Source organism: Balaenoptera musculus, chromosome 17 (assembly GCF_009873245.2).
Source record: "Balaenoptera musculus isolate JJ_BM4_2016_0621 chromosome 17, mBalMus1.pri.v3, whole genome shotgun sequence".
NCBI lineage: Eukaryota > Metazoa > Chordata > Mammalia > Artiodactyla > Balaenopteridae > Balaenoptera > Balaenoptera musculus.
The window spans coordinates 263,261-276,672 of NC_045801.1; the positions used below are offsets into that span (position 1 = coordinate 263,261).

Sequence of the window (13,412 nt, forward strand, 5' to 3'; positions counted from 1 at the left end):
CCAGGCTGGGGGTGACAGCAGAGCAGGAGACAACTCACTCTGACCAGTTACGACAGAAAAAATAGCCACAGATTTAAGTTCTAAGCATACTGCACGTTTGTACCTTAAAGACACCCTCTGGCCCCCAAACCCGGCCGACAGGCAGTTTCCTGTGTGCCAGGGAAAGGAGAACGTTAAGAGGCCCCCAAGTGCCTGGGAGCCCAACCCTCCTTGAAGCAGGCCCCTGTCCAAACTTCCACCCCAGAGCAGTCTGCTCTTGGGGAGGGCCCAAAGGAGAACATCCTCTTTCAGCTCACAGATCCCAGGAACATTCCAAGGAGAGAACCAGGACACGGGAGGGCAGCTGAGTGCAGCCTAACCAGGCAGGGCCATGTAGGCCTGGAATCCAGCCCTCAGGCCCACAGATGGTCAGCGAGTCAGGGGAGCGGGTGCAGGACAAACCGCACAGGGTGCTGCAAAAAGCATGGGCATGCTCAAGGTGCGCCCAGGAGCAAAGAAATCAGAGACTAGTGCCTTTGTGTCAGGCCTCCAGCAAGGTCCCAAAGGCTCTGACTATCCAAGGGGCAAGAGATCTCCAGTAGCCCTGGACCCCAGGACAGCCTAACTCTCACCCACAGCCTGGAGGTCACAGGCTAAAGTAGTCTGCAGCCAGGCGCCCATAGATGTCTGTGGTCCAGAGCACGTGGGCACGGCCTGAGGCCAGTAGCAACTGGTGCAACTCGGCCTCCACGCGGGCAAACTTCTCCTCATTGATGGAGGCTTCCAGCAGGACAGAGGCAGGCGGTGGCCAGGGCAGGCCCTCATAGCAGTCCACGGGGAAAGGGTGCACCACCGTGCGCAGCTCGGCCTGTGCCACCGAGTCCCTCAAGAGCTCCTTGAGGCCCGCCATAGACAGCGGGTTGCCGTAGAGGCCGAGGTAGCGGAGGCTGGCACAACGAGTCAGCACGGGAAGTGTGGCCAGCAGTTGGGTATCAGCAAGCTGGCACTCGGTCAGCTCGAGGTGCAGCAGCGTCGCTGCTGCTGCCTGCAGCAGACCCTGGAAGGGCTCCAGCTGGCTGCCGGACAGGTCATTGCCACTCAGGTCCAGCTTCTTGAGGTGGATAGCATGGGGGCTCCGTGCCAGGAAACGCAGGTCCTCAGGCAGCAGGGCACAGAAGGCCAGCTCCAGGCTCTCCAGGGGGCTCTGCAGGGTGCTGCGGAGGACACAAGGGGTCACAAATAGGCTGGGCCAGGGGAAGGCCTCCTGGAGGGGAAGGGAAGGGCAGGGCAATAGCAGGGCCTGCTCACCTGAGCAGCTGGTCCAGCCGCCCCGAGAGAAGAGAGGAGCCCATGCTGAGCTCCCGCAAACAGGTGAAGCGGCCCATCTGGGCCAGGAAGTAACGGAAGTTGTCCTCGCCGTCCACAGAGGGCTGCCGAGAGTCCCCGTGCACATAGTGTAACCGCAGGCTGGCCAGGTGCTGGAAGCGGGCCACGTGTGGGATGATGACGGACAGGCCTCGCAGGCCCAAGTTGTTGAAGCGCAGGTCCACGCGGCGCAGGCAGCCCGCATCCAGAAGCTGCAGCAGGGCCACGGTATTGCGCATGGGCAGGTCCTCAGCCCGCAGGTCCCGGCAGCAGAGCCGCAGTGGACTGTCCGCGCTGCTACGGAGTGCCTCCCGCAAGAATGCATAAGAGGCCCGGTTCACCCGCAGGTCCACACGCACCTCCACAGGAACGGGGGCCAGGCCGGGCTCTGCAGTCCCGCCCTGCTGCTGTGCGATGCACGTGCGGGCCACCGCTGCTGTGCAGTCCCACATGCTCATGGTGCCCGGGTCCTGCTCCACGCCGTCATCCAGAAGGCCCGTCATGTCCAGCACCCGCAGCGTGTGCTTCCTGGGAGCACGGGTGGACTGAGGCAGGAGACAAGGGGACACAGCCCACACCCACTCCCAGCCACCTTAGGACAGGAGCAACATGCCTGTTCCTGCATTGTGCTCTTGCACCAGCCTGGACCCTCTTGGGGGACCCTCTCTGCACCCCCCAGGCCCGAGGGCCCCTCCAGTGAGCCCATACCTGACGAGGGGCTGTGTGCCAGCCTCAGTCTCCGGGGTGTGGAGCCGGGCAGTCAGCCCCAGGATCACGGCTTGCATGCTCTCTGTGCTAGGCCGCTCCTGCAGCAGGGCCCGGCTGCAGTGGGCACACTCCTGCAGCAGCTGCTGGAAGCTAAGCAGTGGAAAGGGCCACGTGTGCACCAGCTCGCGCAGCACAACGGTCTTCTTGTCCATGAAGGCCACTTTGAAGAGCAAGGGGAAGAGCTCTCGTGGCAGCAGGGGCAGGGCCTGGCAGGCAGCTGACTGGCACTGGAGCACCTGCCGTGTGCTCAGGAACACAAGGGTGTGCATGGTGCTGGGCCGGGCAGGAGGCCACCTGCAGGGAAGGGCCCTTCAGTGGGGAGGACAGGCCCCAGGCCCCCCACCCCCTCCACGCACTGGTAGTGGGAAAGCTCAGCATGGTGCTCGGCACAGAGTGGAGAACCATGGCACCAAAGAGCAAGTGCTAGGTGCTTTGCCTTAGACTAAGGGTAGTGAAAAGGAGAGCGAGGCCACCCCCAGTCCCCGCCCTCCAGAAGCACAGAGGCCTCCCTAGGGAGACAAAGGCATCGAGCAGCACATGAGCAGCATGGCACCAGCGAGGACCAGCTCGCCTGGGTGTGCGTTTGATGGCTCTTACCCTGCGGGGCCCACCGTCTGTATTCCAGGCCTCCCAAATCACAAAGCCCCTTAGCAGAGATCTGTTCTTCTCCCCTTCCGTAAAAGTAAGCAAAAACAAAGCCCCCCTATCCCCCAAGCACTAGAGAGATGGGATACTACCAGGAGGCTGGAAGCTGCATCACAGGACCCTCTCCCAGCCTCCTCAGAAGCCTTGGGAGGCCGCCCTTGGATTCTGTGCAGCACAGCAAAGAAGAGTTGAAAGTACAGATGCAGTTTAATAAACAGCAAGGCAAGTAGAAAGGAGCAGAACCCAGACAACTCTGAGTCCAAAGGGCCTGAGTAACCCAAGCTCTCAACACGAGCCCCAGTTCTAACTACTGTTTTCTAGGAGCATTATCAGACACACAGATCCCTGGAGATTTACAGAAAGAATGCCTCACCCATCGAGATCCTCGCTACCTGTGTAAACGTCTCTCTCTTCCCTGGAGAACCATGTTAAAAGAGACCAAGTCTCAAACCCATGGGATTCAGAGGCCCCACACTAGGGGCCTTTGCTCAGGTGGGTAGAGGCAGCTGCCAAAGGGACGTCCAAGCTGACAAGGAGCACAAAGGAGGTGCCTGAGAGCACAGGGTACCTGGGTGTCAGCTCTGCTGCTGACTTACTGTGCGCCCGCCAGGCACCTCATTCTCAAAACTGCCTCTGGGTCATCTCCCTGAAAACAGGTTAGACAACTAAGACCTAGGCCTTGCCCAATAGAGGTCACAGCCTGGGTGATGAGCTCGGGAATGGTGGCAGCCTGGCCCCAGAGCCCCTGCTCTTGCGGACCTCACACACAAGTCCTTAGGGCACTGGTTCCTGAGAAGCCCAGGACGTCAACCCTCGGCCTCGCTCTGCCTGTGGACAAATCTCGCGAGGACGATTCATACCTCGCTGTGACAGGACAGACCAACCAAGCACCTATCACGAGAGGAAACGAAAGCAGCCAGTGTGGTCACCGCGGAAGGAGCCTCTGTGTGGTGGCCGCCGCCCCCCACCGGCCCGCGGCTCCGCCGTTTCCCTGAAGACGCCCCCGCCCGGCTCCTCCAAGCCTCGAGCCGCGGGAGGCTCTAAATCCGACGCCCTCCGCCTTCCGGGCGGGGTCTGCCCCTCGAAACCTGTGCGTCGCCTCCTGGGACCCGAGGCCGCTCAGCCCGGCACCGTGCTCCGGGTCCTCCCCTCCCCGCAGCCGCACCCCCTGGGCTCCCGCCCCCGCCTCCCGGGCGGCACCGTCCCGAGCGCCCGCACCGGCCTCGTGCGGCCAGGCAGAAACGGGGACACACGCAGCCACGCTCTGTCCCCGGCCGGCAGCCTGCGCTCACCGGGCCCGCAGATGCCGCCGCCACCGCCGCCGGCCCCGCCTCGCCGCACGTCGCGCCCCGCCCAGCGCCGCCGCGCGCCGCGATGACGTTAACGCCCCCCATTGGCTGCCACCCCATGGCCCCGCGGATTGGCTGCCCCGGCCCGGCGGCCTCCGCGTCGCCCCGCCTCCAACCCCGCCGAGCGCCCCCAGTGGCTGGCGGCCGGCGTCGCCCTCCTGGCGGGAGATTCCTGGGGCGCCGGGCGCAGAGCGAGGCGACCATGGAGCGGCTGCGTGATGTGTGGGAGCGGCTGCAGGCGTGGGAGCGCGCGTTTCGGCGGCGGAGCGGGCGGTTGCCGGGCCAGGTGCGGGCTGCCCGTGGGCGGGGAGCTGAGGGAGCGGCATCCGGCTGACGCGCTCCCTTTACAGGAGGACGTGGAAGCGGCGCCCGAGGAGACCCGCGGTGAGCGAGCGGGCGCGGGGCGGAGGGAGCGGCCGGGGACGCGGACAGGGGGCGGGCGGCCTCCACCCCCACGCCCAGCCGAGCCCTGCCTCCTGAACACCGACCCCCCTCCGGCCCCGCCCTCAGCGCTCTACCGGGAGTACCGCACCCTGAAGGAGGCACTGGGTCAGGCCGGCGGTCTCGGGCCTCACGGCTCGGAGCAGTCGGTTCCCGCGGCGGCGGCCGAGGAGGTACCCGGGCTCGACATCCCAGCCTGTCGGTCAACTTCCTGTATGCCGGATCCAGGAGGAGTCGTGACCCAGGCTCTGTGGGGCGAAGAACTCAGGGGGCGGGCTGACAGGGTGGAGGAAGGACAGCCCCCGCCCCCAGGTCTCCGGGGCTGGAGACACTTCTGTCCCCCCGCTACGCCAGCCTTTCCGCGGCCTAGATCTCTACCGTCTCTTCCTGCAGATGCTGGAGCCCAGCTGCTGGGGGCCCCACCTGAATCGGGCTGCGACCCAGAGCCCCCATCCTCCATCCAGGCTCAGCTCTCAGGGATCTGTGCAGGACTACGGGAAGAGGCTTAAGGCCAATCTAAAGGGCAGTCTGCAGGTGAGGGTCGGGCAGGCAGTGCGTCCAGCCGGTGTCTAGAGCTACTCTTGGCCCAGGAGCAGGGTCAGCAGACACCCAACTCTGTTAAGTCTTTCACACGTATTCACGCGCACACACACAACTCCAGCATTTCCCAGGGCGCAGCTCGCCAGGAGAGCTCAGGGTCAGCTTCTACTCTCGACTTCTTTTATGTCCCAGCCTTAAGTTTCTTACGTCGCCCAGCTGTTACAGGTGGGGCCTCCAGCAGGTTTCAGAGTTTGCAGCACCCCCAAGGGCCTGAGTTCCTGCTTGCTTATCTCTCCCTCTCAGGCCGGGCCAGCCCTGGGCCGAATACCCCGGCTTACACGAAGATCCTCCTCTAAGATGCCTTCCCCAGGGCCACCAGGCACAGGAGCTGCCACCGTCTCTCCAGAAGAAGTCAGTGAGGTGCCCCCCCAGCCTCCCAGGCCCCAGCTGAGGCCAGGCCGGCCCCAGCAGCTGAGGGCATCCCTGAGCCTGCGGCTGGGCTCCCTAGACCCAGGCTGGCTGCAGCGGTGTCACAACGGGACCCCAGATTTTCTGGGGGTTCCCAGGGCCTGCCAGCCTTGCCTGGGTACAGAGGAGTCCCAGCTTCTTACTCCAGGTGTTGCATCTGTCCTCGGTCCCAGCGCTGGCCCTGAGGTGCCTTTACAGGGCCCAGAGGCTCCAACCCTACCAGCAGCTGGTATCAGTGCAGGGAACTCCCAGCCTGGTACCCGTCAAGGCAAGAAGCGGAGATGGAGTGGGGAGCTGGAGGGAAGCCCTGCACAGACCCAGCAGGACAGTGACCAAGCAGGACCGCTGCCTGCGGGAGCTGGCGCTGCAGCGCCTGCAGAAGACTGTCCAGAGCAGCCTGTGCAGGCACAGCCCCCCAGCAAGCCCCCAGCCCCCAGGTATCACTGCCCTAGCCTCCCAGCAGCGCTGCCCTCAGTCGCGCCATGGTGGGGAGGGCTGTGGGTGCAGTTGACCTGTGCGTCTCTTCTAGACTTGCTGTCCGCGACAGGGGGAACTATGTGCGGCTCAACATGAAGCAAAAACGCTACGCGCGGGGCCCGGCCTCAAGGGGCAGGCTCCTCCGCAAGCAGGTGGGAAGCTGGCGCCAGATGCTCCCGCTCACCTGCCTTGCTTCTTGCTCTGTGAGTCTCATTTGTGTCCCCACTAGGTATGGAAGCAGAAGTGGCAGAAAAAAAGAGAGTGTTTTGGGGGTGGTCAGCCCAGAGCCACAGCCCAGGATTCCTGCTCCCCGTGTGGGCAGCTCAGTCACTGGGCATCCCAGTGCCCTCAGCCAGGTGAGGCCTCTGCCTTGGGGGGTGGCTTGGGCCAGCGCTGCTTGTAGGGGTTGTTGTGCTCTTTGGGGAGGCGGCTCTGGCTCAAGCAAAAGGCCCTCCTAACTCCTGCCCCTGGTCCAGAACTTACCTTGGCCCCTCAGAAGGAGGGTGGCAAGGATGAGGGTGGCACACAGACCCGGGCCACGTTCAAGGAAGTATCCCAGAGAATGGGCACTGCCTGCCGCCAACTCTCTGGTGAGCAAAGAGGTGGAGGAGAGGTTGTAGCAAGTGGCTTTTTTGCCAGAGTGACCCCAAACCAGTCCGGAGCTCCTGTCCTACCCTATCTTATCTGCGCTCGGCAGGTGAAGAACACACAGAGCCTGCAGGGCCTGAGCTGCTGGTGCCCACAGGGCAGTCTGTGCCCAAGGCTCCTTGTCCGCCTCCTGTGCCACCACTCTATCCGCCAGGGCCTTTGGGGCAGGTGGTAGGTGAGTAGACGCCTACCAGCTCCAGAGCCTTGACTGGGGGGTGGGGGCGACTCGGGGCCATGCTGACTGATACCTGTGTCCACAGACACGCCAGCTGAGGTGTTTCAGGCCCTGGAGCAGCTGGGGCACCAAGCCTTCTACCCTTTGCAGGAGCGTGTGGTCATGCGGATCCTGTCTGGTGAGTGTGGCCGGCAGGGGGCGTGGTGGGACTGAGGCTGGGCCGCAGAGCTGTGCTCTTGACCCTCTGTAACACCCAGGCATGTCCACGCTGCTGGTGCTGCCCACAGGGGCTGGTAAGTCCCTGTGCTACCAGCTCCCTGCACTGCTCTACTTCCGGCGAAGCCCCTGCCTCACACTGGTCGTCTCTCCTCTCATGTCGCTCATGGACAACCAGGTTGGTGGACAGGGTCCTTGGGTAGGTGCAGAAGGCAAGAACTGATACCCATGGCTCTGTTGACCCACTTGGGCTGCTGCTTCTTGCCCCACCCCCACCCCCGGGTGGCAAGTCGCAGGCCATTCTCAGCTCTGTCCATAAGCTGGCAGTGGCCCAAAGGCAGCAGGGACACAGCTGGCTAGACCCGGGCCCACCCACAAGAGGAGCAGCTCGGTGGCGGGGCATCCCCACTGGGACCTGTCTCCAGTGCTCCTGAGTCAAAGCCCACACACGTGGCTCTGAACCCTTAGTCGTAGGACCCAGGGTCTGGGTTTTTCTCCCAGAGATCCTGCAGGGGACACAGCAGTAGTTGTCAGGCCAAACCATTCTAAGAGGCACGTGGGGAAGGGCCAGGGCTGGTGGCCTGTGACAGGCTGTGCTCCTGTACCTGCAGGTTTCCGGCTTGCCCCCAGGCCTGAAGGCGGTCTGCATCCACTCGGGGATGACCAAGAAGCAGCGGGACTCTGCCCTGCAGAAGGTAAGGCGTCCTCGCAGGGCGAGACCGGCAGAGGCAGCAGGCAGACCCCTTGGCGGTGCTCCTGACCTTGCCATCATCTTCAGGTTCGGTCAGCCCAGGTGCAAGTGCTGATGCTGTCGCCAGAGGCGCTGGTTGGGGCGGGGGGCGCTGCCCTCCTCACTCAGCTGCCACCGGTTGCCTTTGCCTGCATCGATGAGGCCCACTGCCTCTCCCAGTGGTCCCACAACTTCCGGCCCTGCTACCTGCGTGTCTGCCAGGTGAGTCTTGGGGCGGGGGCGGGGGGGTGGGGTGCTACGTGAGCAGACCAAGGAAGGTTGGGCATCTCACCACTCCTCTCCACACAGGTGTTGCGGGAATGCATGGGTATTGGCTGCTTCCTGGGTCTCACAGCCACGGCCACGCGCAGCACTGCCCTTGACATGGCCCGGCACCTGGGCGTGGCCGAAGAGTCTATCCTCAGGGGGCCGGGCACCATCCCTGCCAATCTGCACCTCTCTGTGTCTTCGGACAGGGACCCAGACCAGGTAAGCACGCACACGTGGGCCAAGCAGAGGCCCTGCCTTCCGACTGCTCGTGCTGACCCTTGTCCTCTCCAGGCTCTGGTGACGCTGCTGCAGAGTGATCGTTTCCGTGCCCTGGACTCTGTCATCGTCTACTGTAACAGACGAGAGGACACGGAGCGTGTCTCTGCCCTGCTGCGCACCTGCCTGCGTGAGGCCCGGGCCCCAGGATCCCGAGGTGAGGTGGAGGCAGGCCTGCACCCCACAGATGGGCCCCGGACACATGCCCCACCTGACCATCATGGGTCTTCCCTGCAGGCCGAGCCCCGGAGGCTGTGGCTGAAGCCTACCATGCCGGCATGGGCGGCCGGGAGCGGCGGCGGGTGCAACGGGCCTTCATGGAGGGCCGGCTGCGGGTGGTGGTGGCCACGGTGGCCTTCGGGATGGGGCTGGACCGGCCAGACGTGCGGGCCGTGCTGCACCTGGGGTTGCCCCCAAGCTTTGAGAGCTACGTGCAGGCTGTGGGCCGGGCTGGGCGTGATGGGCAGCCTGCACACTGCCACGTCTTCCTCCGGCCCCAGGTGGGTACCCGTCCCACCACCGCTCCCCCAGCCCCGCCCCCTGCTGCGGCCCCGCGTTCATGCTGCCCTGCTGCAGGGTGAGGATCTGTGGGAGCTGCGCAGACACGTTCACGCCAACGTCATCGACTTCCTCGCCGTGAAGAGGCTGGTGCAGCGCGTGTTCCCGCCCTGTGCTTGCACCCGGCAGCCCCCAGAGCAGCAGGGAGACGAGAGCGGGGAAAGGCACTCGGGCAGGGTCCTTGTGGCTACATCTCCCCAGGATGCTGACCATGCCGGCCTCGAGCACACAACCCGGTGCCCGGGCCACAAGCGGGCGCTCCCGGTGCAGCCAACCGTGCAAGCCCTGGATATGCCCGAGGAGGGTGAGGAGCAGGGAGCGTGAGAGGTGGGGGTGGGGGGACACCCCAGCATCCCCGCATCTTCTGAGCCCTGCTCTGCCCCAGCCATCGAGACTCTGCTGTGCTACCTTGAGCTGCACCCACAGCGTTGGCTGAAGCTGCTGGCGCCCACCTATTCCTGCTGCCACCTGCGCTGCCCCGGGGGCCCCACCCAGCTCCAGGCCCTGGCCCGCAGGTGAGCGTACATCCCACCCCTGGCTCAGGACAGGGACAGAGAACCAGGGCTGCCAGTCACATGTCCCTTCCCCTGGTACAGGTGTCCCCCCCTGGCTGTGTGTTTGGCCCGGCAGTGCCCCAAGAAGACAGGTGGGGGAAGCAGTTCTGTGGAGCTGGACGTGGTCGAGCTGGCAGACTCTATGGGCTGGGAGCTGGCCCCCATGCGGCGGGCTCTCCACCAGCTGCGGTGGGATCCAGAGCCTGGGACAGGTGCGCCCGCCCCCAGCCCTGCTTGCCGCCTGTTTGCCGCCTTTCTGCCAGTTTCTGACACCCTATCTGGCAGGTGTGCCTCGGGGCACGGGGGTGCTGGTGGAGTTCAGGGAGCTGGCCTTCCACCTGCACAGCCCCGGAGACCTGACAGCCCAGGAGAAGGACCAGATCTGTGACTTCCTGCATGGCCGCGTGCAGGCCCGTGAGCGAGAAGCCCTGGCCCGCCTGCACCGCACCTTCCGGGCTTTTCACAGGTGCAGGAGAGGGTGGGCAGGGCCTGGGTCACCCCATCCTCCCCAAGGCGGGCCGCTCTGATAGGCTCTCGCCACCCCAGCGTGGCCTTCCCCAGCTGCGGGCCGTGTCTGGAGCAGCCCGATGAGGCACGCAGCGTCAGGCTCAAGGCCCTGCTCAGCCACTACTTCGAGGAAGAGTTAGAAGCACCGGGGGGCGTGGAGACCGAGGAGGACCCTGAGCCAGGACAGGCCAGGGTGAGTGTCGGGGCCTCCGGGGAGGCGGGGGGGAGAGGAGTTACAGAGGGGACGCACCCCCAGCTGCAGGCACACACCTGCCTCCTGCCCCTCGCCGACCACTGCGGAGCAACGTGCCACGTGTCCCCACCGGCAGCTCCAGGACTGGGAGGACCAGATCCGCCGGGACATCCGCCACCTCCTGTCCTCGTGGCCAGAGCAGCGGTTCTCGGGCAGGGCCGTGGCCCGGGTCTTCCACGGCATCGGTGCGGAGCTAGGAGGCCCAGCCCTGAGCAAGGTGGGGGCTGGGGGCAGACCTGGCCAGAGTCCTCAGAGCCGCGTCTCCTCCCACTGCAGGAAGCCCCTGCTATCCGGCCCAGGTGTACGGGCGGGACCAGCGCTTCTGGAGAAAGTACCTGCACCTGAGCTTCCATGCCCTCGTGCACCTGGCCACAGAGGAGATCCTGCTGTGGGGCTCCTGACCACCCTGCCGTGGAAGGACCCAGTTCCCCCACGTCACAGACACGGGCCTGAGCAGGGGCTGCGTGGCCACAGCATGGGGGGTGTCAGGTGCAGCAGGTCCTCAAGGCAAAGATGGGCACAGATATCAGTGGTCAGGACAGCGACCAACCACTCTGGACAAAGGCCACCATCAGTAGCGTGGGGGCAAGGAGGCCCCAAAGCGCGGAATAAAAGATGCTCGAGTCATTTTCAGGAACACTTCTTCCACCGCGGACAACCCCCCAGCCTGAGGACAGCCTTGCATGTCACTCATCCCAGACACAGTCCAAAGGCACGCTCCACTTTATTGATAAGTCTGGCCACCCAGTTCAGGCCAGGGTGTTGGGTGCAAGGCCCAGGTACAGCATGGGTGTGGCTGAGAGAGCGAGGAAGACAAAGAAGCAGAGACGTGGCCCCAGGCTGTCAGCCAGGGCTCCAGCCAGCGTGCCCATCAGCAGCTTCCCCAGCAGCTCCAGAGTGGCCAGGAGACTGTAGTGTGTGGCCTGCGGGGTGGGGGCGGGGGGGATCACGTCAGGACCTGCTTGGACTCCAGTCCTGCAGCCCTTGGTGTTGCAGCCACATCCCCTCACCTGCAGGGCACTTGGTGCCAGCTGGCTGCAGCGCATCATCAGGGTGAAGGTGGTGGTTGTGACCAGGCCCCCCAGGAAGTGCTGCAGACACAGGCTCAGCAGGGCTGCCCCTGGGAGGGCTGAGGTCAGCAGGGCCCAGGACTCCAAGCTCCTCCCCCCTGTGGCCCACCCCTCACCTCTCAGGACTGTGCTGGGGGCCAGGCTGGCCCCAGGGCTGTCCAGGTGAAAGAGCAGGGCAGTCTGGCAGGCCAGGCCACCAAGACGGAACTGAAGCGCTGACTTCAACAGGGGCAGTGGCTGCCTGGGGTGGGGTGATGGGGCAGGTCAGAGGGTGTGGGGAAGGAAGGGGAGAGAGGTGGGTGGGGCAGGCTGAGGGGGGCTCACCGGTGCCTGGCCAGGAGGGCCCCACCCAGGGATGAGCCGGCAATGGAGCAGGCCACAGCGCCCACACCATTCCACAGCCCCAGCTCTGGGGTAGAGATGCCACAGTCCAGCAAGAGCAGTGGGAACAGGGCGCTGGTGCCCTGCTCACCTGTGGAGAGAGTCAGTAGGGGTGGCTGGCACACCTCCGCCTGGGCCTCAGTCATGCTCCCCCAGCCCTGCCTTTTTCTGGGCCACAGATGCCAGGAGACAGCTGGGGCTGGGCTTCGACGACGCTCAGGGTCAGCGTGAAGCAGCTCAGAGAGGCTCAAGGGAGTGTGGCTGGAGCTGGACCTGCAGAGGGCCGGGCTGGGCTCCAGACTTCAGGTCAGACCCCAAAGAGGAAAGGCAGCCCTGCAGGTGAGTTCCGGAGCTCCTGTGGGCCCACCCCTGCTGTGCCTGACTCACCCAGCTTGTAGGTGAGCACGAAGCCCACTGTCCACAGGGTCCCAGGCACGGCCAGCAAGTCCTGCCCAAGGTGCAGGGTGTGTCGGGGGTGTTCTGAGGGCAGAGGTGGGGGAAGCTGTCGCAGGGCTGGTGCCACCCAGGTCAAGGCAGCAGCCAACCAATAAGTGGCAGCCAGGAGCAGAAAGAGCAGGGGCCAGGAGAGGGTGGGCACCAAGGCCAGCAGCCCACCCCCAGCCAGCACCGCCCCCAGCTTGTACGCGACCACCTGCACAGTGTTGCCAGGTCCCAGCTCTGCGGGCTCCAGGAGCCGCACAGCCAGCATGTCCAGGGCCACATCCTGCACAGCTGCAGCCAGATTCAGCAGCAGAAGCAGCCCCGCCACCGTGGCAGGCAGCCCGGCCTGACCAGCTGTGGCGGGAGGGTGGGATGCCAGCAGCCCACACACCAGGCCCAGAGCAGCTGTGCTGAGCGTCAGCCAGGCCCTTGGGGAGCCCCGAGTGTCCACCAGCGGGGCCCACACAAGCTTGAACAGCCACGGTGCGTACAGCGCCTTGGCCAGTCCCACGCGTGTCAGGGAGAGGCCGCGGGCCCGCAGCAGCACGGGCAGCAGCCCAGACTGCAGCCCATAGGGCAGGCCCTGCACCAGGTAAAGGCCGGCCAGCGGCAGCAGCTTCCCACGCATGGTGAGGAGGCGGGGCGCTGGGGCGGGGGCTGGGGCCCAAGCTCTAGTGGCTGGGTCTGGGTTCAAGGCCGGCCGGGGCGGCATGAGAGGTTCCAGTCAGAGTGGGGGCAGGGTGCTTCCGAGGGGGGTCCGGTCCGGTCGGGATGGGGTCAGGGGTCACAGAGCGGCATGGCTCTGGGGCTGGGCCAGGGTTGGACAGGCTGGCGTCCGCACCCGCGCCCTTGGGTCCTGGGGGCAGCAGAACGCCGAAGAACTGCAGGACTCCTCCACGGCGGGGCTGGGGCAGCGCTCTGGCCCGGGCGGCGCAACCCGGAGACGCGGCGGCCATAGAGCACGCGGGCGGGCTAGAGCGCCGGCCGCCTTCTGGCGCCCCCGGTGGCCAGCTGTCCTCGAACGTCGGAAGCGGCCGAACCCGCGGCCCATTCAGGTCCCTCCCAGGGGTATCAGATCCGGTCCCCAGACCCTAACTCTCCGGAAGTGCTTCCTGGTGTCTCACCTGGAGCCTGGTGGCCGCAGGGTCCACTGGGCCCCCCACGGAGGACCCACTGTCTACTACCGCTTACTTCGGCTGCTGGCCCCTCACCTCGCTGTGCTAGTGGTCTCGGCGCCCTCCCTAGGCCAGCGGCCGCAGAGCGTCGTGGAAGGCAGGAAGTTCGTGGGAAAGGCCTGAGCC

At 65.3% G+C, this 13,412-nt stretch overlaps 3 protein-coding genes across 6 annotated transcripts; 1 reads left to right on the forward strand and 2 right to left on the reverse strand.

The window, feature by feature from the left end:
* Window positions 1–51: 51 nt before the first annotated feature.
* LRRC14 (leucine rich repeat containing 14) lies at window positions 52–4,920 on the reverse strand. 4 transcript variants are annotated; one of them, XM_036830555.1, is made up of 4 exons: window positions 4,639–4,920; window positions 2,053–2,406; window positions 1,288–1,872; window positions 52–1,193 (listed from the first exon to the last, which is right to left on the reverse strand). In XM_036830555.1, the coding sequence occupies exons 2-4, from the start codon at window positions 2,379–2,381 to the stop codon at window positions 626–628; spliced, it is 1,482 nt and encodes a 493-aa protein (XP_036686450.1). In that variant the 5' UTR covers window positions 2,382–2,406; window positions 4,639–4,920; the 3' UTR covers window positions 52–625. The 4 variants fall into 4 exon arrangements, with proteins under 4 accessions (XP_036686450.1, XP_036686449.1, XP_036686448.1 ...); XM_036830554.1 differs by lacking the exon at window positions 4,639–4,920 and adding an exon at window positions 4,050–4,096; XM_036830553.1 differs by lacking the exon at window positions 4,639–4,920 and adding an exon at window positions 3,618–3,957.
* On the forward strand, window positions 4,237–10,825 carry RECQL4 (RecQ like helicase 4). The gene is given in 22 exon segments (XM_036830530.1): window positions 4,237–4,392; window positions 4,457–4,490; window positions 4,617–4,720; window positions 4,941–5,081; window positions 5,391–6,008; window positions 6,011–6,184; window positions 6,262–6,388; window positions 6,730–6,855; window positions 6,941–7,033; window positions 7,113–7,249; window positions 7,683–7,766; window positions 7,850–8,023; window positions 8,111–8,290; window positions 8,363–8,504; window positions 8,585–8,847; window positions 8,924–9,209; window positions 9,291–9,420; window positions 9,502–9,671; window positions 9,745–9,925; window positions 10,006–10,159; window positions 10,296–10,404; window positions 10,496–10,825. Coding segments are annotated over 22 exon segments (3,636 nt in total). The 5' UTR covers window positions 4,237–4,308; the 3' UTR covers window positions 10,621–10,825.
* A 101-nt stretch (window positions 10,826–10,926) lies between these two features.
* MFSD3 (major facilitator superfamily domain containing 3) lies at window positions 10,927–13,221 on the reverse strand. The gene is made up of 5 exons (XM_036830558.1): window positions 12,058–13,221; window positions 11,614–11,761; window positions 11,406–11,530; window positions 11,230–11,339; window positions 10,927–11,142 (listed from the first exon to the last, which is right to left on the reverse strand). The coding sequence occupies exons 1-5, from the start codon at window positions 12,821–12,823 to the stop codon at window positions 10,969–10,971; spliced, it is 1,323 nt and encodes a 440-aa protein (XP_036686453.1). The 5' UTR covers window positions 12,824–13,221; the 3' UTR covers window positions 10,927–10,968.
* Window positions 13,222–13,412: the final 191 nt, after the last annotated feature.

What these genes read in the sequence shown, in the direction of transcription:
- LRRC14 (XM_036830555.1), bottom strand. Translation starts at nt 2,381, where the DNA reads ATGCACACCCTTGTGTTCCTGAGCACACGGCAGGTGCTCCAGTGCCAG. An exon ending in GGCACACAGCCCCTCGTCAG is followed by an intron (nt 1,873 to 2,052) that starts GTATGGGCTCAC and finishes CCGTGCTCCCAG; the next exon opens with GAAGCACACGCTGCGGGTGC. An exon ending in CGGCTGGACCAGCTGCTCAG is followed by an intron (nt 1,194 to 1,287) that starts GTGAGCAGGCCC and finishes TGTCCTCCGCAG; the next exon opens with CACCCTGCAGAGCCCCCTGG.
- MFSD3 (XM_036830558.1), bottom strand. Translation starts at nt 12,823, where the DNA reads ATGCCGCCCCGGCCGGCCTTGAACCCAGACCCAGCCACTAGAGCTTGG. An exon ending in GCCCTCCTGGCCAGGCACCG is followed by an intron (nt 11,531 to 11,613) that starts GTGAGCCCCCCT and finishes ACCCCACCCCAG; the next exon opens with GCAGCCACTGCCCCTGTTGA. An exon ending in CCCCAGCACAGTCCTGAGAG is followed by an intron (nt 11,340 to 11,405) that starts GTGAGGGGTGGG and finishes CAGCCCTCCCAG; the next exon opens with GGGCAGCCCTGCTGAGCCTG.